We start from the raw sequence: 25,278 nt of genomic DNA on the forward strand, positions 1-25,278 counted from the left end.
CATGTGCCCAACGCGCATTTCGCTTTGTGCTTTGACGAGTTCCCTCAGGTTTTATTAAGGGATATACATTTTTTCCTTTTATTTTCACTTACCTGTTGCTGGATGATACCATAGTGCTTTTTTTCACATTTTCCATGGTTTTTCAACCCACCTCCTGTGCATTTTTTATTCATATTTTATGTGTTGTCTTAAATTTTTTTTGCTGGGTTGCTACTCCCTTTTGAGTTTGTTATTTATCATGTAATGATTTTTGATTAATAAAATTTGAATTGTCTATATTATTTACGTTGTGTGTCATATTATAGGTTTCATTCCATTTGTGGTTACACAACGATTCTAAAATTGGTAGTTTGTCTACTCCTTTTGCATTAAAGTCTATTATTAAAGGTTACATTTTAAACTAATCTTTCCATGCTATAAAATATTTGATTCAGAAAAATAGAATCTGCGGTAATTAATAAGGTGGCAGACCTATATTTATTGGTTCGGCCTCCACAATAGTCACGGTCTGTAATGTGGCTTGGGAAAATTAATCTCCCACCACTCCTCTATTTTCTATAGTGCTATGTTATTTATAGTGCTGTACATAAAGGGAAATTTTGCGCACGCTGCTATCTCTGTTGCTTTCCGTGTACGGATGTGCCCCAGAGCACCTGTGTTAACTTGCAGGGGATCATGTAACATGTCAAATGATACATCAGGTACCTCTGAGGTCATGGGGGGTGATTAAATAAACTGGACCATCTATATGGTGATTCTCTTGGTGGAATCCCTTATATTCACTATGTTATTTGTGACAGGTTTTACTACTACTACACAGTCACTGCCACCCACAGCTGCAATGTATTTATATTGCCTGATATATATTGTTTTAAAACAAATTACATACTTTTCAAATATCCATGAATGAAGCAAGATCATTGGGAAATACATAAAAATATAGATGAAATATTATTTTGCTAAATGTGTAACTAATGGTGTGTTAATAATGACTTACGACTGCTTTGGACTATATGTATTAATGTAAGTCATTCATGTATAATTTTAGCAACTAAATACATTACCTAGCAATTTAGCAGGAGGAGACATTACTTAAACTGCAATAAATTTCTCTGTAAGAATGCAAATTTTTATTTGATAGATTGTTTAAATAAATGTAAGCAAAAGCTTTATATGACAGCATATGAATATGTTGAGGTCAAATGTGCTAGGAAGTGAGTCTTACTCAGAACCTATCAACAGCTGCATTTCGTGCACCAAGTAATCCTTGGAAATAGTGAATTTCTTCTGTGATATGAACATAAAAGCGAGTTCCAGACTAAGCCATTTACCGCCATTCTTGACCAGGCACACTTTTTTTTTTTTTTCACACATGCAGTTGTGAATTGCTGTGAGCTGTGCCACTGGCACTGAAGTAAGGAGGAGCTGTAATTAGCTCCCTGCATTGCTGGGAACTCCAGCAGAACACAGGCCACTTCCGGTCTGTGCCCTGTTGGAGACAGTGCATGCAGAGGACGTCGGATGGTGCGATACAGTGATATCATCATGCCATAGAACTCCCACTGCTGTATGACACAGCAGAGATGAAGCTGCACTGGATGGGAAGTCTGGATTAGGGGAGTATTAGTTTTTTTTATTTTATATTAGTTTGCCACTGAATGGGGCTGGCTGTGGGGACATATATACGTGGGACTGGTTGGGGTGACATGTATATGTGGGACTGGCTTTGGGGGCATATGTGGGGACATATGTGGGGCTGGCTGTACTGATGGCGGTTCTAATGACCTAATTATTTACTAATTTTAGTTCTGATACCGTATTTATGTACTGATGATGGTATTGGTGCTGTATTTGTTTACTGATTATAGCTTTGGTGCAGTATTCATGTACTTATGATGGTTCTGGTAATGTATTCACGTACAGATGGTGATTCTGATGACCTATTTATTTACTGATGATGGTTCTGGTGCCTTATTCATGTACTATTGATGGCTCTGGCGTTCTATTTATGTACTGGTGATGATTTTGGTTTTGTTTTCTTGCACTGATGATTGTTCTGGTGATAAATACAGCACCAGAATCGTCATCATTACATGAATACATCAACAGAAACACCATTGGAACAGGAATACGATATAAGAACATCAGATTTATTGCAAACTGCATTTGTCTCATGACAGATGTAAAAACCATCATAAGTATCCCTTTATCTATAGTGAGGCATGCTTAGTTTCCATTAGTGTATTTGCCTAATGCTTGACACCTTAAGGGTATGTTTCCACGTTCAGGAAACGCTGCGTTTTTGACGCTGCGTTTTTCCGCAGCGTCAAAAACGCAGCGTCCAGATGTTACAGCATAGTGGATGGGATTTCATGAAATCCAGACTCCACTATGCGTTAAAAAACGCATGCATTTTTGCCGCGAAAACGCATGCGTGGTGCGTTTTTTCGAAACGCAGCATGTTGCTACTATGAGCAAAACACGCAGGTACACCGCAGGTGACCTGCCAGTGACCTCAGGTGCAGTTTTGGTCAGGATTTTACCTGCATAAAATCCTGACCAAAGCCTGAAGCAAAACTGAACGTGGAAACATACCCTAATTGAAACCACTTGGCCACCATTATAGTCAAGTCATCTTAGTTTCCATGATCATCCTCGAGTATGACATTTAAATATCGGATGTCAGGGATGAATATCATTATTTGTCCTTGGTATTGTATAAATGGTTCTGAAATAATGATACTATACCGAACTTTGACTCTGTTGAGCGTCATCCCTAAACTACATAACTTTTTTTTTTACTTTTCATGGTATTGTTTGGTGAAAAAGGGAACAATTCTAGTAGAAGTGGTAATCAAAGCTTGCTACCTGACCCATCGGAGGGGAAGGGGAGTGCGTTCGGGCTCCTTTTACTTTAGTCTTCATCCATTCCTTTATTTGGGGGATGAAGGTTCATCTGGTGTGGGTTGGGGAGGCAACATTGGTTTCATCTGCCTAAGGCACCAAAATACCTTGTCCCAACCCTGGTGGCGCGGGCATGCTGTAAACATAGAGCCTGCTTGTGATGCGCATGCCTTACCTTGTTAACCATGCAGGTTGGGATTGCAGGGTGGCCAGATGCCTAAACAACAAGCTGTACATCAAAAATCCCTCTGCCCTTGTGAACAGAAAGATTTTTAATAAGAGGTACATTTCAAAATTGCTTGTTTTTACAAGCACTGTGAAATTTTACCCATTCATGAACATCAGATAACTTCTCTAATAGATGATCTACAAATACATATAAACCACCTTACTCATCTCATACCCATATTATGAATTATTAAGGAGGTATTTAATCCTTTTACAAATTGTCATTTTCCTAGAGTCTAAAATATGAAATACCATATTTTTCAGACTATAAGACACATTTTAATCCCAAAATTTTTTGGGGGAAAATGGGATGCTTCTTATAGGCTGGATGCACTTACCAGGAGACACATCCCAGGCTGATGCGCGGAAGTTTCGCAGATGAACGGAGCCCCCGCACCACCGAGCATCTACAAAAGTGCGCGCACCAGCCTGGGATGGATGTGTGGAGGCTCCGTTATTTCCAAAAATGCTGGCAGAGCCCCCGCACCACCGATTATCTACGAAACTGCTGAGCATCAGCATGGGATGGATATGTTTAGGCTTTCACAATCTGGCGAAGCCCCAGCACCACTGAACCTGCTGCACCAGCCTAGGATGAGCCAGACCACTGAACACCTCCTGTGAAACCACTCCACCAGCACTCCCTATCACACCCTACCCCCCAGTTAAGCTGAATAATTCAGCCAGCAAATCAGACACTCATTTGACGCATTAATTTTTTCCCTATTTTTCTTCTGAAAAATCAGGGTGCGTCTTATGGTCCGGTGCATCTTATAGTCTGAAAAATATGGTAGGTGTAACAACTTAGAACACAACCAAAACTCATTTAATTCAAAACAACATGCTAAGTTTATTACATATTAAATTAAGAAACTCCACCAGGACTGATCACTTATTTTCAAAATTCTCTAGTCACAGGTATAATCTGGAAAATGGAGATGACGTTACCGACTGACAAGATACTGACAAGATTCTATGTAGATGGAATGCCTCTAGCTCCTCACTTTTCCTCCATCCCCTCTGCATAGAATACTATCAGTATGAATTGCCATTTGTTATCTCAGTAATGTAACATTCTGTCTTCACTAGTGTTGAGCATTCCGATACCGCAAGTATCGGGTATCGGCCGATACTTGCGGGTATCGGAATTCCGATACCGAGATCCGATACTTTTGTGGTATCGGGTATCGGTATCGAAACAACATTAATGTGTAAAATAAAGAATTAAAATAAAATATATTGCTATACTCACCTCTCCGACGTAGCCTGGACCTCACCGAGGGAACCGGCAGCGTTCTTTGCTTAAAATGCGCGTGTTTACTTCCTTCCGTGACGTCACAGCTTGTGATTGGTCGCGTGCCGCCCATGTGGCCGCGACGCGACCAATCACAGCAAGCCGTGACGTAATTTTCAGGTCCTCAATGCCTAATTCTAGGCATTCAGGATTTTAAAATTACGTTCCGGCTTGTGATTGGTCGCGTCGCGGTCACATGGGCGACGCGACCAATCACAAGCCGTGACGTCACGGGAGGCAGGAAACGCGCGCATTTTAAAATTACGTCACGGCTTGTGATTGGTTGCGTGCCGCCCATGTGACCGCGACGCGACCAATCACAGCAAGCCGTGACGTAATTTCAGGTCCTGAATGCAGAATTAGGCATACAGGACCTGAAATTACGTCACGGCTTGCTGTGATTGGTCGCGTCGCGGTCACATGGGCGGCACGCGACCAATCACAAGCCGTGACGTCACGGAAGGAAGTAAACGCGCGCATTTTAAGCAAAGAACGCTGCCGGTTCCCTCGGTAAGGTGCAGGCTGCGTCGGAGAGGTGAGTATAGCAATATTTTTTATTTTAATTCTTTCTTTTACACATTAATATGGATCCCAGGGCCTGAAGGAGAGTTTCCTCTCCTTCAGACCCTGGGAACCATCAGGGATACCGTCCAATACTTGAGTCCCATTGACTTGTATTGGTATCGGGTATCGGTATCGGATTAGATCCGATACTTTGCCGGTATCGGCCGATACTTTCCGATACCGATACTTTCAAGTATCGGACGGTATCGCTCAACACTAGTCTTCACTGAAGACAGATTTTACCTGAGAACTGAGAATTTTGATAATAACTGATCATTTCTAGCAGAGAAAGAAGCAAATTTCTCTGATAAGATATATTATAAAGTTAATTATCTTAAAGTGTTTTATTTAGTCTCTGTAAGAGTGACAGAACAAATGTTACACTAATATGTTACTTAATTGTATCACTTAATCAAGGGTGTACTCATTTTGCTACCCTGGTTTAGAGAAAAGTTGTTTAACGATCTAGGACATTCATTTTTTATCACAGGTTACTGCAGGGTGTATTATCAATTCCTGACAGTGGACACACTGGATCAGGATACAAAAAACAAAAATAGGCTGACAGCACTCACTGTTAGGTAGAGCACTCGTTCCACATCCAGGGAACCGTCCTGGATACAGCAGACCAAAAATTGTATTGAACAGCGCTCAATCCAGGTGTAGAAAGTCTTTAAAAGCGAACTTTATTCAAGCCATGGTTCAATGCTTGAACCATGGCTTGAATAAAGTTCGCTTTTAAAGACTTTCTACACCTGGATTGAGCGCTGTTCAATACAATTTTTACACTGGATCAGGATGACTCTCCCTTGCCAGCTAGAGTGGTCCTCGCATACAATTTGCATAGTTGCAGTCACAAGCAGACTAGAATCTTTACCTGCTTCTCTCAATGTTCTATTAAGACAAGCAAATAAGAAGTTTGTTAGCATGTGAAAGAAAGTATGCAAATCGCATAGGTGCAGTTATGTGAGGGGACCTGAACCTAGCAAGAGAAAGCCAACTTCATTCATGGAGTGACAGCAGAAATGTATGTTCAGTCGGAAAACCCCATTCATTTGTTCATTTTACAGTATTACAGACTGTATATATTTATACTATATATATATATATATATATATATATATATATATATATATATATATATATATACACACTATATGTATTTAAAAATAAGTTTAAAATCTCATCTATCATTATGTACAGACGTAGTGTACCTATTTATGCTGCCTATAGTATTCAGTCGTATTGTTATAATGCATATTGTTATTTTATAGTGTGACATCGTGTTACACACAGACAGAATAACGGTAATTTTCCCATTTTTACAGATCCTAATCGTTTTTTTATGTACTGCCATCACCCCAGCTTGTGGCTGAGGGAAAAAAGATAATCGTATTTCTCCCTTATTTAGAGACTAAACTATTTTCTAGAGTACCTAAACTCTATCCATGATGAATAAGAAGTGTAAACAACATCTGGTATTACACTGAATAGTTTTGCTAAGCAGAAATCCAGTGATCCCACCACCACACTATACTTGTTTGTGCAGGAGCTAAAATCTGAAAGACGGTACAGGTAAATGTGATTAATGTGAAGAATCTGGACAGAATATTTTACAGTTGCAAATTATTGCATTTTAGCCACCAAATAATTTACAAGATATACCATTCCCCCAAATGTACAAAATACAAATATAAGACAGCCATGTACCTCTCTCTGCTCACTACATATTTTACAGAGCCAGGTGGGCCGCTTCAGGTTGCTGATTGTTTCAATTCCACATTTTGTGCAGACTTTCTAAGGCAAAAACAGAGAAATTACAGATTAATAAAATAGGCTTTTAAATATTTTTTTGAGATCCAACATCAAAACAGATTTTCAAAAACTTTATAGCTTTTTGATAGTGGCTCACAATTTCTAGATATCCAACTGAAGTTCTTAGCTATTTGCAGTGCACAATAAAGAACCCAATTGGTGCATTAACCCCTTCACAACGTGAAGTTTTAGCGTTTTTGTGTTTTTCTCCCCTTCGTACCAGAGCCATAGCTTTATTATTTTTCTGTCCACATAGACATATGAGGGCTTGTTTTCTGCAGGGTGAGTAGTATGTTTGAGTGACTCAATTCATTTAAAGGGCCACTGTCACCCCCCCCCCAGCCGTTATAAACTAAAAGAGCCACCTTGTGCAGCAGTAATGCTGCAGTCTAACAAGGTGGCTTGTTGTGGATTCTGTTTGTGGGCTCCCTCTGGTGGTTACTGCTGGTACTGGGTGACTTTGGTGGGTTGCGGCCTTTGGTTTCCACCTGTCCATCAGTGGCTGGGTGTTTCCTATTTTACCTGGCCTTTCTGTCATTTCCCTTGCCGGCTATCAATGTATTCAGATGTGCTCTGTTTGGTTCCTGCCTACCTGCTCCCAGATCTTTCAGGATAAGCTAAGTGCTGATTTTCAGTTGTTTGGTTTTTTTTGTCCAGCTTGCTTATTATGTCTCTATGCTAGCTGGTAGCTCTAGTGGACTGAGGTTCTCCCCATGTGCCATGAGTTGGCACATGGGTTCTTGTAATCTCAGGATGGTTTTTTTGATTAGGGTTTTTTGCTGACCGCTCAGTCCCCTTTTGTATCGTTCTGCTTTCTAGTTTACAGCGGGCCTCAATTTGCTAAAACTATATATATCATCTCTATGTGTGTGCCTTCCTCTCATTTCACCGTCAATACATGTGGGGGGCAACTATATCTTTTGGGGTTCATTCCGCTGGAGGTAAGTGAGGTCTTTATTTTCTCTGCAGTGCTAGTTAGCTCTTAGGCTGGTGCGTGGCGTCTAGAACCAACGTAGGCACGCTCCCTGGCTATCTCTAGTTGCGTTTGTCAGGCGTAGGGCAGCGGTCAGCCCAGGTTCCATCACCCTAGAGCTCGTCCGTAATTTATTTGTACTTTGCTTGTCTTGTGCTATCCCTAGCCATTGGGATTCATGACAGTATAGCCGGCCCACAAAGTGTTAATTGTTTGGGCTGAAGCAGGAGAAAGAGAAGTGTTTAAGGGAAATTTTTTTTTTCCCTTCAGAGTTTTGCTGCCTAGCCCTTAATTGCTGTCTAGCTGCTTCTTACCTCCTCTTAACCCTTGAATGGCTCTGATCTTAGCTGTTTTAACATGGATGTCCAGAGTTTGGCTTCCAGCCTGAGTAATCTCGCGGCAAAAGTTCAAAACATACAGGATTTTGTTGTTCACACTTCCATGTCTGAACCTAGAATTCCTATTCCAGAGTTCTTTTCTGGAGATAGATCTACCTTCCTGAATTTCAGGAACAATTGTAAATTGTTTCTTTCTTTGAAATCTCGCTCCTCTGGAGACCCTGCTCAACAGGTCAAGATTGTAATATCTTTCCTGCGGGGCGACCCTCAGAGTTGGGCATTTGCATTGGCACCAGGGGATCCTGCATTGCTCAGTGTGGATGCGTTTTTTCTGGCATTGGGATTGCTCTATGAGGAACCTAACCTGGAGATTCAGGCTGAAAAGGCTTTATTAGCCCTCTCTCAGGGGCATGATGAAGCGGAGATATATTGTCAGACGTTTCGGAAATGGTCGGTGCTTACTCAGTGGAATGAGTGCGCCCTGGCTGCAAACTTCAGAAATGGTCTTTCTGAGGCCATTAAGGATATTATGGTGGGGTTCCCTACGCCTACAGGTCTGAATGAGTCTATGGCTATGGCCATTCAGATTGATCGGCGTTTACGGGAGCGCAAACCCGTGCACCAGTTGGCGGTGTCTTCTGAACAGGCACCTGAGACTATGCAATGTGATAGAATTCAGTCCAGAAGTGAACGGCAAAATTATAGGCGGAAAAATGGATTGTGTTTCTATTGTGGTGATTCAGCTCATGTTATATCAGCATGCTCTAAACGCACAAAAAGGGTTGATAAATCTTTTGCCATTGGTACTCTGCAGCCTAAGTTCATTTTGTCTGTGACTCTGATTTTTTCACTGTCTTCCATTTCCGTCGATGCCTATGTGGATTCGGGCGCTGCCCTGAGTCTTATGGATTGGTCATTTGCTAAACGCTGCGGTTTTAGTCTGGAACCTCTGGAAGTTCCTATTCCTCTGAAGGGAATTGACTCTACACCATTGGCTATGAATAAACCGCAGTATTGGACACAAGTGACCATGCGCATGACTCCCGTTCATCAGGAGGTGATTCGCTTCCTTGTACTTTATAATTTACATGATGTACTAGTGCTTGGTCTGCCATGGTTACAAACTCATAATCCTGTCCTGGACTGGAATACAATGTCTGTGTTAAGCTGGGGATGTCAGGGGGTTCATGATGATGCACCTCCGATTTCAATCGCTTCATCTACTCCTTCTGAGATCCCTGCGTTTTTGTCTGACTATAGGGATGTTTTTGAGGAGCCTAAGCTCAATTCGCTCCCTCCACATAGAGATTGTGACTGTGCTATAGAATTGATTCCTGGCAGTAAGTTCCCTAAGGGTCGTTTATTTAATCTGTCACTGCCAGAGCATACTGCTATGCGGAATTATATTAAGGAGTCCTTGGAAAAGGGACATATTCGTCCATCTTCGTCCCCTCTGGGAGCAGGTTTTTTTTTCGTGGCAAAAAAAGATGGTTCCCTGAGGCCTTGTATAGATTATCGCCTTCTGAATAAGATTACAGTCAAGTATCAGTATCCATTGCCATTATTGACTGATTTGTTTGCTCGCATTAAGGGGGCTAGGTGGTTCACTAAGATAGATCTTCGCGGTGCGTATAATCTGGTGCGGATAAAACAGGGTGATGAGTGGAAAACTGCATTTAATACGCCTGAGGGCCATTTTGAGTATTTGGTAATGCCTTTTGGACTCTCCAATGCTCCGTCAGTCTTTCAGTCCTTTATGCACAATATTTTCCGTGAATATCTGGATAAGTTTATGATTGTGTATTTGGATGATATTTTGGTGTTTTCTGATGACTGGGAGTCTCATGTTCTACAGGTCAGGAAGGTGTTTCAGGTTCTGCGGGCCAATTCTCTGTTTGTGAAGGGCTCAAAGTGTCTCTTCGGAGTCCAGAAGATTTCTTTTTTGGGGTACATTTTTTCTCCTTCTACTATTGAGATGGATCCCGTCAAGGTTCAGGCGATTTGTGACTGGACACAACCTACATCTGTTAAGAGCCTTCAGAAGTTCTTGGGGTTTGCTAATTTTTATCGTCGGTTCATTGCTAATTTTTCCAGTATTGTTAAACCTTTGACTGATTTGACTAAAAAGGGTGCTGATGTTGCTGATTGGTCTCCTGCGGCCGTGGAGGCCTTTCAGGAACTTAAGCGCCGGTTTTCTTCTGCTCCTGTGTTGTGTCAACCAGATGTTTCACTTCCTTTTCAGGTTGAGGTTGATGCTTCCGAGATTGGAGCGGGGGCGGTTTTGTCACAGAGAAGTTCTAATGGCTCGGTGATGAAGCCATGTGCATTCTTCTCTAGAAAATTCTCGCCCGCCGAGCGCAATTATGATGTGGGTAATCGGGAGCTTTTGGCCATGAAGTGGGCATTTGAGGAGTGGCGTCATTGGCTTGAGGGTGCTAAACATCGTGTGGTGGTCTTGACTGATCACAAGAATCTCATTTACCTTGAGTCTGCCAGGCGTTTGAATCCTAGACAGGCTCGTTGGTCGTTGTTTTTTTCTCGTTTCAATTTCGTGGTTTCATACCTGCCAGGTTCAAAGAATGTGAAGGCAGATGCTCTTTCCAGGAGTTTTGTGCCTGACTCTCCTGGAGACTCTGGGCCTACTGGTATCCTTAGGGATGGGGTAATATTGTCCGCTGTATCCCCAGACTTGCGACGTGCATTGCAGGAGTTTCAGGTGGATAAACCGGATCGTTGTCCACCAGAAAGACTGTTTGTTCCGGATGATTGGACCAGTAGAGTCATCTCCGAGGTCCATTCTTCTGTGTTGGCTGGTCATCCTGGAATATTTGGTACTAGAGACTTGGTGGCCAGGTCTTTTTGGTGGCCTTCCTTGTCTAGGGATGTGCGTACCTTTGTGCAGTCTTGTGAAGTGTGTGCTCGAGCTAAGCCTTGCTGTTCTCGGGCCAGTGGGTTGTTGTTATCCTTGCCCATCCCGAAGAGGCCTTGGACGCACATTTCCATGGATTTTATTTCTGATCTCCCGGTTTCACAGAAAATGTCCGTTATCTGGGTTGTGTGTGACCGCTTTTCTAAGATGGTTCATTTGGTGCCCTTGCCTAAGTTGCCTTCCTCCTCTGAGTTGGTCCCTTTGTTTTTTCAGAACGTGGTTCGTTTGCATGGGATTCCGGAGAATATCGTTTCTGACAGGGGATCCCAGTTTGTGTCTAGATTTTGGCGGACGTTTTGTGCCAAGATGGGCATTGATTTGTCTTTCTCGTCTGCATTCCATCCTCAGACGAATGGCCAGACGGAGCGAACTAATCAGACCTTGGAAACTTATTTGAGGTGTTTTGTTTCTGCTGATCAAGATGACTGGGTTGCTTTTTTGCCACTGGCCGAATTTGCTCTTAATAATCGGGCTAGTTCGGCCACGTTGGTCTCTCCTTTTTTTTGTAATTCGGGGTTTCATCCTCGTTTTTCCTCTGGTCAGGTGGAGCCTTCGGATTGTCCTGGAGTGGACGTGGTGGTGGACAGGCTACATCAGATTTGGAATCAGGTGGTGGACAATTTGAAGTTATCTCAGGAGAAGACTCAGCAGTTTGCTAATCGCTGTCGCCGCGTGGGTCCCCGACTTCTTGTTGGGGATTTGGTGTGGTTGTCTTCTCGTTTTGTCCCTATGAAGGTCTCTTCTCCTAAGTTCAAGCCTCGGTTCATCGGTCCTTATAGGATCTCGGAGATTCTTAACCCTGTATCTTGTCGTTTGGATCTCCCAGCATCGTTTGCTATTCATAATGTGTTCCATCGGTCGTTGTTGCGGAGGTATGAGGTGCCCGTTGTTCCTTCGGTTGAGCCTCCTGCTCCGGTGCTGGTAGAGGGAGAATTGGAGTATGTTGTTGAGAAGATCTTGGATTCTCGTGTTTCCAGACGCAAACTCCAGTATTTGGTTAAGTGGAAGGGTTATGGTCAGGAGGATAATTCCTGGGTGGTCGCCTCCGATGTTCATGCGACTGATTTGGTCCGCGCCTTCCATAGAGCTCACCCTGATCGCCCTGGGGGTTCTCGTGAGGGTTCGGTGACCCCTCCTCAAGGGGGGGGTACTGTTGTGGATTCTGTTTGTGGGCTCCCTCTGGTGGTTACTGCTGGTACTGGGTGACTTTGGTGGGTTGCGGCCTTTGGTTTCCACCTGTCCATCAGTGGCTGGGTGTTTCCTATTTTACCTGGCCTTTCTGTCATTTCCCTTGCCGGCTATCAATGTATTCAGATGTGCTCTGTTTGGTTCCTGCCTACCTGCTCCCAGATCTTTCAGGATAAGCTAAGTGCTGATTTTCAGTTGTTTGGTTTTTTTTGTCCAGCTTGCTTATTATGTCTCTATGCTAGCTGGTAGCTCTAGTGGACTGAGGTTCTCCCCATGTGCCATGAGTTGGCACATGGGTTCTTGTAATCTCAGGATGGTTTTTTTGATTAGGGTTTTTTGCTGACCGCTCAGTCCCCTTTTGTATTGTTCTGCTTTCTAGTTTACAGCGGGCCTCAATTTGCTAAAACTATATATATCATCTCTATGTGTGTGCCTTCCTCTCATTTCACCGTCAATACATGTGGGGGGCAACTATATCTTTTGGGGTTCATTCCGCTGGAGGCAAGTGAGGTCTTTATTTTCTCTGCAGTGCTAGTTAGCTCTTAGGCTGGTGCGTGGCGTCTAGAACCAACGTAGGCACGCTCCCTGGCTATCTCTAGTTGCGTTTGTCAGGCGTAGGGCAGCGGTCAGCCCAGGTTCCATCACCCTAGAGCTCGTCCGTAATTTATTTGTACTTTGCTTGTCCTGTGCTATCCCTAGCCATTGGGATTCATGACAGTGGCTCTTTTAGTTTTTGATTCATTTATTACCTCAATAAAGCGTTTTAAAAATTGGCCACAAATACCAGATATTGTATCTGGAGGCGGTCCGAATCGTCCTCTATCAATCTCCCAACTGCCATCACTCTTCTCTTCAGGGGCGATGGTCGCCGCCCCCTTCGCGCTGTTGCTTCTTAAATCCGGCGCCTGCGCTGTGCGTGCCTGCCTGGGGCCTGCGCAGTCTTCATCGTCAGTCACAGCTCAGAAGCAGGGTGCCTGACTGCGCAGGTGCGGGCAGTGCGGCCACCCTGTTCCTGAATCCCCGCCCCGCACTGTGTTATTCATTATGCACAGTGCGGGGCCGGGGTTCCTGGGCATGCGCACTGCGCTTGTCAGACGCTCCCCCGGTCCCCCGCCTTCCAGCGTTGTTCTTTGTGGCTGTTCAAAATGTCGGCAATGAAACCTGTATATTCCGGCAATGCTGGAAGGCGGGGGACCGTCTGACAAGCGCAGTGCGCATGCCCAGGAACCCCAGCCCCGCACTGTGCATAATGAATAACACAGTGCGGGCCCCAGGCAGGCACGCACAGCACAGGAGCCGGATTTAAGAAGCAACAGCGCGCAGGGGGCGGCGACCATCGCCCCTGAAGAGAAGAGTGACGGCAGTTGGGAGATTGATAGAGGACGATTCGGTCCGCCTCCAGGTACAATATCTGGTATTTGTGGCCAATTTTTAAAACGCTTTATTGAGGTAATAAATGAATCAAAAACTAAAAGAGCCACCTTGTTAGACTGCAGCATTACTGCTGCACAAGGTGGCTCTTTTAGTTTATAACGGCTGGAGGGGGTGACAGTGGCCCTTTAACACCTAGTAATATTGAAAAACAGGAAAAAAAAATCCAAATGGGGAGAAATTGTGAAAAGAAATGCAATCCTGACTTTTTGGGAATTGTTTTTACGGTGTATTTTGTGTGGTAAAATTGACTTTGCAATAGTATTCTATTGTATCTATCAGTACGAGTACAATGAAACTAAACAGGTCAATTTTTTCAATTATTTTAATGGTGAAAAAAATCTGAAGTTTGAAAAAAAAAAAACATTTTTGGGGTTGTGTCGTCATTTGCCAAGACACCTAACATTTTTATTTTCAGTCGATGAACAACTTATGTGTGTTCAACTTATTTTTTTCCGGTTCAACACAACATTTTTATTGATACCAATTTGGGATAGATCTGACATTTTAATTGCTTCTTACAGCATTTTTGTTGCATAAAAGCAACCAAATATATGTAATTTGGGTGTTAAATGTTTTCCCACTCACGGTGTTTACCAATAGAGTTAATTATTTTTATATTTTGATAGATCAGACTTTTTATGATCCCCGCAATACCACGTTTATTTATATTATTTTTAATGCAGTAAAAAGGGAGTGATTTGAACTTTTATGACTTTTTCATATCTTTAAAATCATTTTTTTTTTTACTTTTCATTGTACTTGTTGGTCTCCTTTTGGACTTGAACCTGCGAGCGCCTGCTGCATATAGTAAAAGTCATGGTTACCTTTGAACCCCAGCACAATGCAGGTCTGTAATGACAAGCACAGAGGTCTTCAACAGACCCGTCTGTCATAGCAACCCATCGGTAACTTGTGATCATACCACTATTGGCCCCGATGAGCTTACTCACACTTGATGATAGTTGTCTTTGCAACCCAAGGTCATCTGATGACCCCAGGGTACGGTGGCTAAAATTAAATTTGTAAAAAAGTTTAAAAAAAAAACAAAAAAAAAACCTTAAATCACTGAAAACACAACCTCTGAAAGATAAACAAAAAAAACCTGCACAAATAATTGATATAGCGAAAATTCAGAACGACCCTTAATATAAAACTGTCGTTATTTGCTATTTACGAACACTGTAAAACATTTTTTACAAAAACCACCCAAAATGTAGCGAACACAAAAAATAATAATAAAAAGAGATAAAAAAAATTCATATGTAAAAAAAAAAAAAAAAATGGTATAAGTGAAAACGGCAAATTGTCCCTCAAAAAATAGGCCCTAATATGGATCATTTAGTTAAAAAAAAATCTAAAAAGAGTAACAACTCTCAGTATATGATGATGCAAAACCATTTAATTTTTGTAAAATATTTTTTAGTGTGCAAAAGTAGCAAAGCATAAAAATATACAACTCTGGTATCACTGTAATCGCATTGACCCAAAGAATAAATCAGTCTTACCCATTTTACTGCAAGGCAAACCGTAAAAAAAAATAATATACATATAAAAAAACTCTTTGTTTTTGTTCATTTTAGGTCATTAGTACGTCCGAGGTCAGCTCCCCTGCTTTGATGCAGGGCTCAGCGGTGAGCCCGCATCAAAGCCGGGACATGTCAGCTGTTTTGAACAGCTGACATGTGCCCGCAATAGCGGCGGGTGAAATCGCGATTCACCCGCCGCTATTAACTAGTTAAATGCCGCTGTCAAACGCAGACAGCAGCATTTAACTACCGCATCCGGCCGGGCGGCTGGAAATGACATCATCGCCGACCCCCGTCACATGATCGGAGGTCGGCGATGATTCAGAATGGTAACCATAGAGGTCCTTGAGACCTCTATGGTTACTGATCTCCGGCAGCTGTGAGCGCCACCCTGTGGTCGGCGCTCACAGCACACCTGATTTTCTGCTACATAGCAGCGATCTGGTGATCGCTGTTATGTAGCAGAGCCGATCGTGCTGTGCCAGCTTCTAGCCTCCCATGGAGGCTATTGAAGCATGGCAAAAGTTAAAAAAAAAAGTTAAAAAAAGTTAAAAAAATAAAAAAAAATATAAAAGTTTAAATCACCCCCCTTTCGCCCCAATCAAAATAAATCAATAAAAAAAAAATCAAACCTACACATATTTGGTATCGCCGCATTCAGAATCGCCCGATCGATCAATAAAAAATCAAGCTAAATTTACTACGAACATAAGGTATAATGTGTCATATATGAAGTATGGATATACAGGTGCTTCTCGCTAAATTAGAATATCATGAAAAAGTTAATTATATTTCAGTTCTTCAATACAAAAAGTAAAACTTCACAAAAAGTGAAACTCCTATATTATATACAGTAAATACAAACAGAGTGATCTATTTCAAGTTTTTATTTCTGGTAATGATGATTATGGCTTACAGCCAATGAAAACCCAAAAGTTATTACCGTATTTTTCAGACTATATGCTTGTAAGCTGCTCATGGCAGGGATGTCATGTGCTGTTGCAAGCTGAAGGGCAGCTGCCGGAATACTCACTGCTCTGCATGATGGGTTTGTGTGCACGCAGAGCAGTGAGTATTCATTACTCTTCAGCGGCATGCACAGTGTCAGTCGCCGACTTCCTGCAGCTGCAGGCGGTCACATGTGCCGCTACTAAAGGGAATGAATATTCACCGCATTCCACGCCCATAGGAATGAAATGCAGTGAATATTCATTTCTCTTAAGCAGCGGCACACGTGACCGTGGGCAGCTGCAGGAAGTCGGCGGCTATCACCGTGCACACTACTGAAGGACAATGAATACTCACTGCTCTGCGTACACACAGTCACGGCGTGCAGAGCAGTGAGTATTCCAGCAGCTGCCCTTTGGCTTGCAAGCAGCTCATGACATCCCTGCCATACACTGGTTACATGCATAATGCAGCTGCTGGCATCAAAACAAGATGCTGCGAGGGAGCACTGGGAAGGTAAGTGTAATGGTTTGGTTTGTTTTATGTTTTCTGATGGAGTAATGCATACCAGGATGGGGGTGGGGGCAAATCATACCGGGTTAAGGATGGGGTCCTGCATACCAGGATAGGGATTGGGCCATGCACACTAGGACAGGGATGGGGGCCCTACATACCAGGATAGGGAGGAAGGCAATCATTCCTGCCAGGATAGGGATGAGTGGGACCATTCCTACCAGGATAAGGATAAGGGGGCCATGCCTACCAGGATAGAGAAAAGGGGGACATGCATACCAGGCTAGGGTTGAGGAGGCATGCATATCAGGATGGGAATAAGGGCCATATATACCAGGATAGGGATAAGGGGGCCATTCACATCAGGATAGGGATGAGGGAGCCATTCATACCAGGATAGGGATAAGGGGGCCATACATACCAGGGTGAGGATGAGGGGGCCATGTGTATCAGGATGGGGACGAGGGAACCATATTTACCAGGATAGCAGATATTAAGTACAGAATTGACCACATTTTTTGCTTCAATTTTTTTCCCTAATTTCCACCTCTAAAACCTAGGTCTGTATTTTCCGGACCACAAGACGCTATCTCAGGAGAAATTGCACAACAGACTGTGCAGTCCATCTTTCCTATAAGCCCTTATAAAAATTTAAAACATGGAGTTAAAACAACATTTTAGTTCTAAAAATATAATTATGCTTTCTTCACTGAGCACTGGTATAAAATTAGGTGTCAACATGCTCACTGCACACCTAGATTAATTTATTGGGGTATAGTTTGCAAAAATGGGGTCACTTATGGAGAGGGTTCTGCTGCTCTGGCACCTTAGGGGCTCTGCCAATGTTACCAGGCACCCTCAAACCATTCCAGCAAAATTTGAAATCTAATATGGTTCTTCCTCCCTTTGAGCTTTGCACTGTGCCTCAAACTTAATAACAGACATTTCGAAACTAATTATACCATTCATTTTCTCCTATTTTCGCTTTGGAAAATTAAAAACTTGTGGCCAAAGCAACATTTTAGTGGATAAAAATTGCAATTTTCTATTTAATTAGCCCAATATTATACAATTCTGTGAACCGCCTGAGGGTTAAAAATGCTAACGACACCCCTAGATGAATACCTCAATATGCAAAGTTTCCAAAATGGGGTCACTTGTTGGAATTGGTTCTGTTCTGGTATGTCAGAGGCTCTTCAAAGAGTTCTATTGGGTTTCCTTCTGAAAACTGATGTGTACCCAAACAGTAGTTTTCCACCATATATGAGGTGTTTGGGTACTCAGGAGAAATTGGAAACAATTGTACTGTCCATTTTCTCCTTTTACCTTTACGGAAATTAAAAATCTGGGGTTAAAACAACAATTTTGTGGGAAAAAAGGTACCGTAATTTTTTATTTTCACAGCTCAACGTTATAAAATTCTTTGAAGCACCTGTGGGTTCAAGGTGCTCACCATATACCTCTAAATAAGTTCCTTGAGGGTTGTAGTTCCAAATGGGGTCACTTGTGGTGGGGATTTCCACTATTTAGGCACATCAGGTGCTCTGCAAACGCAACATCGTGCCCGCTATCTATTCCAGTGATTTCTGTGCACCAAAAGTCAAATGGTGCTCCTTCCATTCCAAGCCCTGCAGTGCGCCCATACAGTAATTTTGCACAACAATATGGGATATCAGTGTTCTCAGGAGAAATTGACCATACATCTTTGGGACTAAAGCAACATGTTTTGGGGAAAAATTTTAATTTCATTTATTTCTTCCACATTGCTTTAATTCCTGTTAAGCACCTGAAGGGTTAATAAATAATGTGGTTTTGAGCACTTTGAGGGGTGCAGTTTTTAAAATGCTGATATTCGGGGGTATTTTCTATCACATAAGCCCTTCAAAATCACTTCAAATGTGATGTAGTCTCTAAAACAAATTGGTTTTGTAAACTTCCTACCAACAAAAATAGGTTTCAAAATGGTTGTGATATAAAGTAGACATGTGGTTAATGTTATTTGGTATCTATTTTGTTTGGTATAACTACCGTATTTGGTTTAAGGACATAAAAGTTTGAAAATTGCTACATTTTCAAATTTTTTGTCAAATTTTTGATAATTTTCCTAAACAAATGTAAATCACATTGATCAAAATTTACCACTAAAAAAGTACAACATGTCTCACGAAAACAAATCTCAAAGTTTACCAAGATATGTTGAAATGTTCCAGAGTTATTACCTTTTAAATTGACCCTGGTGAGAATTGTAAAAATTAATATTTCAATTTAGCAACCGTATTCCCAAACAACTATATTGTGGGCAGTGGCAGTATTTTCTGCCATGTCCCTACTGTAAGATCTTTTGAAACTCCGGGTGTGGACCCGCAGATCCATGGCAACGAACCTCCCAAGGGCGAGCTGACCAGGTGGACCACCCCCTATACAGGGAGTGTGAGGGGCAGGCCCAAGGGAGAAGCTGGAACCTGGACACAGGCAGTAGGAAATACTAAACAGAGAAGCTGGACATAGGACGGACAGAGCGGGGTAAGATGTGGTATAGTTTGATATATGTAGAGAACAGATGGGACCAGAGGAGCACAGGGAAGGGGAAGACACAAAGGAAGCGAAACAGGACGGAGGCACCAGACTGGATACAGAGAGTACACTGGGAGAACTGGACTGGACGAGGAGATAAGGAAGCCTGGGAAGGGCAGAGAAACTGAACTGACTGGTCAGAGCAGAGACTCAGAACAGGCAGCGCAAGACGAAAGTGGACCTGAGTCAAAGGAACACAAATGACAGACAGGCAAGGAGCGAAGGAGTTACCTTAAATATATGGCATGCTGGGGAAATTCTGGGTCACGGTCATCCAGGAAGACAGAGATGAGATACAGAATGTCTGTAAATCACAAAGAGGAAGTGCGCATGCACAGAGGAGCGCTGAAGTGGGCGGTGTGCACGCGCACCCGATGAGAACCAGGGAGCAAAGAAGACTGAGGGAGAGAGCATGCACCTGCAAGAGGAGCGGCCCAAACTAGTAAGTATGAGCGGAGATGGCGGTGGCGGACCCGACAGCAGGAGCGACAGGAGGAGCACGCCGCGGCAGGTAAGTATGAGCGGGGAGAGCGGCGATGGTCCCGGCAGCAGGCACGGCCGCAGAAAAGGCGGCCGTGACACCTACCAAGTCACATTTCATGTTAAAGTACATGGACAACTTTAATAGTTTATTCATTTTTACTTCAGCAACTGGGGGCTGCCATATGCATTTGGTAGTGTGTAAGGATGAGGGCCATATACCAGGAAAAAGGACATATACCAGAATGAGGAACATATAGCAGGATGAGTGACATTTACAAGGATGGATTACTGTGGAGCACTATATGGGGCCATTATACAATGGAGCACTATACGGGGCCATTAATTTATGGCGTGCTACATGGGGACATTATACTGTGGTGCACGCTTTGGGGGCAATAATACTGTGGGGCACCTTAGGAGGCCATTATACTGTGGGGCACTATATGATGCCATTATACTGTACCACACTATATGGCGCCATTATATTATGGCATGCTATATGGGGCCATTATACTGTGGAACACTATATGAGGCCATTATACTGTGGGGTAATATATGAGGCCATTATATGGAAGGCAGCAGGACTTGGCGATTGATGAGCAGTGTAGTTATTGACATCACCTCTGTGCAGAGCTGCTGAGTCTCGCAAAGTGTAGGACAAGGAGTGGCTGCTGTCACAGTTGATGTAGCTTCGTTCTCTGAACGCATTTGAAGAGCCCATGACATGTGAAAACAGCAGAAACACCCCACAAGTGACCCCGTTTTGGAAACTAGACCCCTCAACGAATTCATCTAGGAGTGTATTGAGTATTTTTAACTCATAGATGACGTGGATATTACATTTTAATGGTAAAAATGTAATTTTTGTATTTGTTGCAAATTTGTCAGGTACGCAAGGGTTAATATCTGACACTTGACCTAACAATTTATTGGGAAATTTCCCCTGAACATGCTGCTGCCCCATATGTTGCCAGAAATTACTGTTAGGCCACACGTCAGGGTTGCGAAGGAAGGAGCGCTATTTGTCTTTTGGAGCACAGATTTTGATAGAATAGTTTGCTGGCTAAATTTGTGGAGCTCCAAAAGGTGCAAGAACAGCAGAAAAAAAAGGGTCCCCATTGTAGAAACTGCACCTCTCAATGGATTCATCTTTGGCTGCAGTGACTATTTTGTAACATCCAAGCCAGGCTTTTTTTTCTGAAGATTTTCAAATCTGCCAGTCTAGTACACATACATTGTGTCCGCATACATTGTACAGCCCCCATATATTGTAGCACCCACCCCCATACATTGGGCCCAGCTTGTGCTTCTGGTAATATACACCCGTAAATTAAGTGCCTTCTCTCCATTACAATAATGTCAAACATGTGGCTGCTTAGTGGTGGTTTAGGCTCAGTGGGGCTGATAAGGAACAGGGCATTTGGATATGGGAGCACAGAATTCACTGGATTCTATTTGAAGGGGTGGGAGTCATGTTGCTTTTCCAGAGACTTTGTTCTACCAGTAATGTGGGAACCCCCTATAGGTCCAGTAACAGATGACGAACCTGAGTGGGGGATGGTTTTGTGCAGGATAAATTAGGGTTTTTACCTGTAACATTTTGGGGTACATAACATTTTTTGATCACTTCCAGAACAAGGCTAGATCACTTTCTTATGCTCTGCGCTGAGCCCTTATGTGGGGGCTTCCATGTAAATACCACAAAAATGCGATCCAGACGAAACCCCCTATGGAGTCACCCACCATAATGAGGCAGTTGGAGACACTTCGTACTGCGATTGTAGTGTGCTTCGGTGGCATCCATCTGTTTAGGAGTGCACAGATCTGTGGTGGACCACACTTGTTCTCTAAAAAGATGCCTAAGTCCATTTCAAAGTTACTCCATCTGTCTCAAATGTATGGTTCTGTTGGAAGTTTTGTATGAATCGCAGTTTTGGTGAATTTACACGGAAACCCTGACGTAAGCGCTCAGCGGAGAGTACAGGATAAATGTGAGTCGAACCTTATCCCGATTTTTGGAAGGTAGAATGGAGAAATAGACAGCAGTACAAGAATAGTTGTTTTTTGTTTGTGCTGTTAACCATGTGGTATAAGTGAGTGATAAGACGGATTTATTCTTTGGGTCGGTGCGAGTCCAGGGATACCAGATTTATATAGTTTTTTTTTTTTTTTTTTTTTTTTTAGGTCTTGCTAATATCACACAGTGAAAATGCTTTTTTTTGTGTAAAAAGTAGTTTTTATTGTTGCCATATTCTGAGAGCTGTAACTTTTTTACATTTTTCAAACAGAGTGAACAAAAAGAAGCAATTCAGTTATTGTTTTTACTTTTTTTCATCATTCACCATGTGGTAAAAGTGATAAGACTAATTTGTTTGTTGGGTCGGTATGATTACAGCTATACCAGAGTTATATTTTTTTTATGCTTTGCTATTGTTACATTGAAGGAACAGATGAATGACCTCGGGGAGACCAAAACATCCAACACTGCGGAGACACCATCACGTGTTTCTCAACGCAGTGATGCAGAACACTGCCCCCATCCCTTATGGGAAATATGCAAACGCATGTAAAGTAAGCTGCGGAGACACCATCACGTGTTTCTCAACGCAAGCAATGAATAGCCAGGCCTTTCTCCGGGAAGGAACAACCACGGGAAGGGCAGCATCCAATAAAGGAGAATATCCAATAAAGGAAGACCACCTATGCCAAGCATGGTATCCATCCACAAACAGCTGTTTCGGGGTTTTTGCCCCTCATCAGTGTGGAGTAGGAAACTGGCTATTAGGAGCAGTGCCTGGTGAAAGGCTATGAAGGAACAGATGAATGACCTCGGGGAGACCAAAACATCCAACACTGCGGAGACTAGTGTTGAGCATTCCGATACTGCAAGTATCGGGTATCGGCCGATACTTGCTGTATCGGAATTCCGATACCGAGATCCGATATTTTTGTGATATCGGGTATCGGTATCGAAACAACATTAATGTAAAAATGTGTAAAAGAGAGAATTAAAATAAAAAATATTGCTATACTCACCTCTCCGACGCAGCCTGCACCTTACCGAGGGAAGCGGCAGCGTTCTTTATTTAAAATTCGCGCTTTTCTTTCCTTTACGTGAGTCCCGGCTTGTGATTGGTTGCGTGCCGCCCATGTGACCGGGACGCAACCAATCACAGCAAGCCGTGACGAAATTTCAGGTCCTTCAGGATTTTAAAATTACGTTCCGGCGTTGTGATTGGTTGCGTCGCAGTCACATGGGAGACGCAACCAATCACAGCAAGCCGTGACGTAATTTCAGGTCCTTAAGGATTTTAAAATTACGTCCCGGCTTTGTGATTGGTTGCGTCGCAGTCACATGGGAGACGCAACCAATCACAAGCCGTGACGTCACGGGAGGCTGGACACGCGCGCATTTTAAAATGGGTGCGTGTCCAGCCTCCCGTGACGTCCCGGCTTGTGATTGGTTGCGCCGCGGTCAACCAATCACAAGCCGGGAGGCTGGACACGCGCCCATTTTAAAATTTTAAAATGCGCGCGTGTCCAGCCTCCCGGCTTGTGATTGGTTGACCGCGGCGCAACCAATCACAAGCCGGGACGTCACGGGAGGCTGTACACGCGCCCATTTTAAAAAGCGCGCGTGTCCAGCCTCCCGTGACGTCACGGCTTGTGATTGGTTAATGGCGGCCATGTTGCCGGGACGCGGACCAATCACAGCAAGCCGTGACGTAATTTCGTCACGGCTTGCTGTGATTGGTCCGCGTCCCGGCAACATGGCGCCGTGACCAATCATAAGCCGGGACGTCACTGGAGGCTGGACACGCGCGCTTTTTAAAATGGGCGCGTGTCCAGCCTCCCGTGACGTCCCGGCTTGTGATTGGTTAATGGCGGCCATGTTGCCGGGACGCGGACCAATCACAGCAAGCCGTGACGTAATTTCGTCACGGCTTGCTGTGATTGGTCCGCGTCCCGGCAACATGGCCGCCCTGACCAATCACAAGCCGGGACTTCACGTAACCAAGTAAAAGCGCGAATTTTAAACAAACAACGCTGCCGGTTCCCTCGCTGAGGTCCAGGCTGCGTCGGACAGGTGAGTATAGCAATATTTTTTATTTTAATTCTTTCTTTTACACATTTATATGGATCCCAGGGCCTGAAGGAGAGTTTCCTCTCCTTCAGACCCTGGGAACCATCAGGAATACCGTCCGATACTTGAGTCCCATTGACTTGTATTGGTATCGGGTATCGGTATCGGATTGGATCCGATACTTTGCCGGTATCGGCCGATACTTTCCGATACCGATACTTTCAAGTATCGGACGGTATCGCTCAACACTAGCGGAGACACCATCACGTGTTTCTCAACGCAGTGATCCAGAACACTCCCCCCATCCCTTATGGGAAATATGCAAACGCATGTAAAGTAAGCTGCGGAGACACCATCACGTGTTTCTCAACGCAAGCAATGAATAGCCAGGCCTTTCTCCGGGAAGGAACAACCACGGGAAGGGCAGCATCCAATAAAGGAGAATATCCAATAAAGGAAGACCACCTATGCCAAGCATGGTATCCATCCACAAACAGCTGTTTCGGGGTTTTTGCCCCTCATCAGTGTGGAGTAGGAAACTGGCTATTAGGAGCAGTGCCTGGTGAAAGGCTATGAAGGAACAGATGAATGACCTCGGGGAGACCAAAACATCCAACACTGCAGAGACACCATCACGTGTTTCTCAACGCAGTGATCCAGAACACTGCCCCCATCCCTTATGGGAAATATGCAAACGCATGTAAAGTAAGCTGCGGAGACACCATCACGTGTTTCTCAACGCAAGCAATGAATAGCCAGGCCTTTCTCCGGGAAGGAACAACCACGGGAAGGGCAGCATCCAATAAAGGAGAATATCCAATAAAGGAAGACAACCTATGCCATCATTGCGTTGAGAAACACGTGATGGTGTCTCCGCAGTGTTGGATGTTTTGGTCTCCCCGAGGTCATTCATCTGTTCCTTCATAGCCTTTCACCAGGCACTGCTCCTAATAGCCAGTTTCCTACTCCACACTGATGAGGGGCAAAAACCCCGAAACAGCTGTTTGTGGATGGATACCATGCTTGGCATAGGTGGTCTTCCTTTATTGGATATTCTCCTTTATTGGATGCTGCCCTTCCTGTGGTTGTTCCTTCCCGGAGAAAGGCCTGGCTATTCATTGCTTGCGTTGAGAAACACGTGATGGTGTCTCCGCAGCTTACTTTACATGCGTTTGCTATTGTTACAGACTAAAAACAATATTTTAGCAAAATGAATTAGTTTTTGCATTGTCCTATTATGAAAGCCATCATTAATTTAATTTTTTTCCGAATGGGTACTACTAAGACTTGTTTTTGCGGGAAGGTTTGGCACTTTCATTTGTACAATTTTTTTTTTTTACATATTACTTTATCGCTTTTTTTTTCACTTTTTCATTATAATGAAAAAGCAACATTTTTGACGGTTTTTAAAATTATTTTTATACAGCGTTCGCCATACTGAATAAATAAGGTGGCAGTTTTATAGAACGGGATGTTCCAGACA

General features: G+C 43.3%; 1 protein-coding gene across 8 annotated transcripts in view; it reads right to left on the reverse strand.

The window, feature by feature from the left end:
* Positions 1-25,278, reverse strand: part of RPH3AL (rabphilin 3A like (without C2 domains)) — a 937,664-nt gene that overhangs the window by 510,062 nt on the left and 402,324 nt on the right. For all 8 annotated transcript variants that reach the window (XM_077296355.1, XM_077296351.1, XM_077296352.1 and 5 more), the window contains one exon: positions 6,701-6,787. In XM_077296355.1, the coding sequence (XP_077152470.1) occupies positions 6,701-6,787 (87 nt within the window). The remainder of the gene's footprint in view (positions 1-6,700; positions 6,788-25,278) is intronic.

The sequence above is a fragment of the Ranitomeya variabilis genome, chromosome 3 (assembly GCF_051348905.1).
Source record: "Ranitomeya variabilis isolate aRanVar5 chromosome 3, aRanVar5.hap1, whole genome shotgun sequence".
Classification (NCBI taxonomy): domain Eukaryota; kingdom Metazoa; phylum Chordata; class Amphibia; order Anura; family Dendrobatidae; genus Ranitomeya; species Ranitomeya variabilis.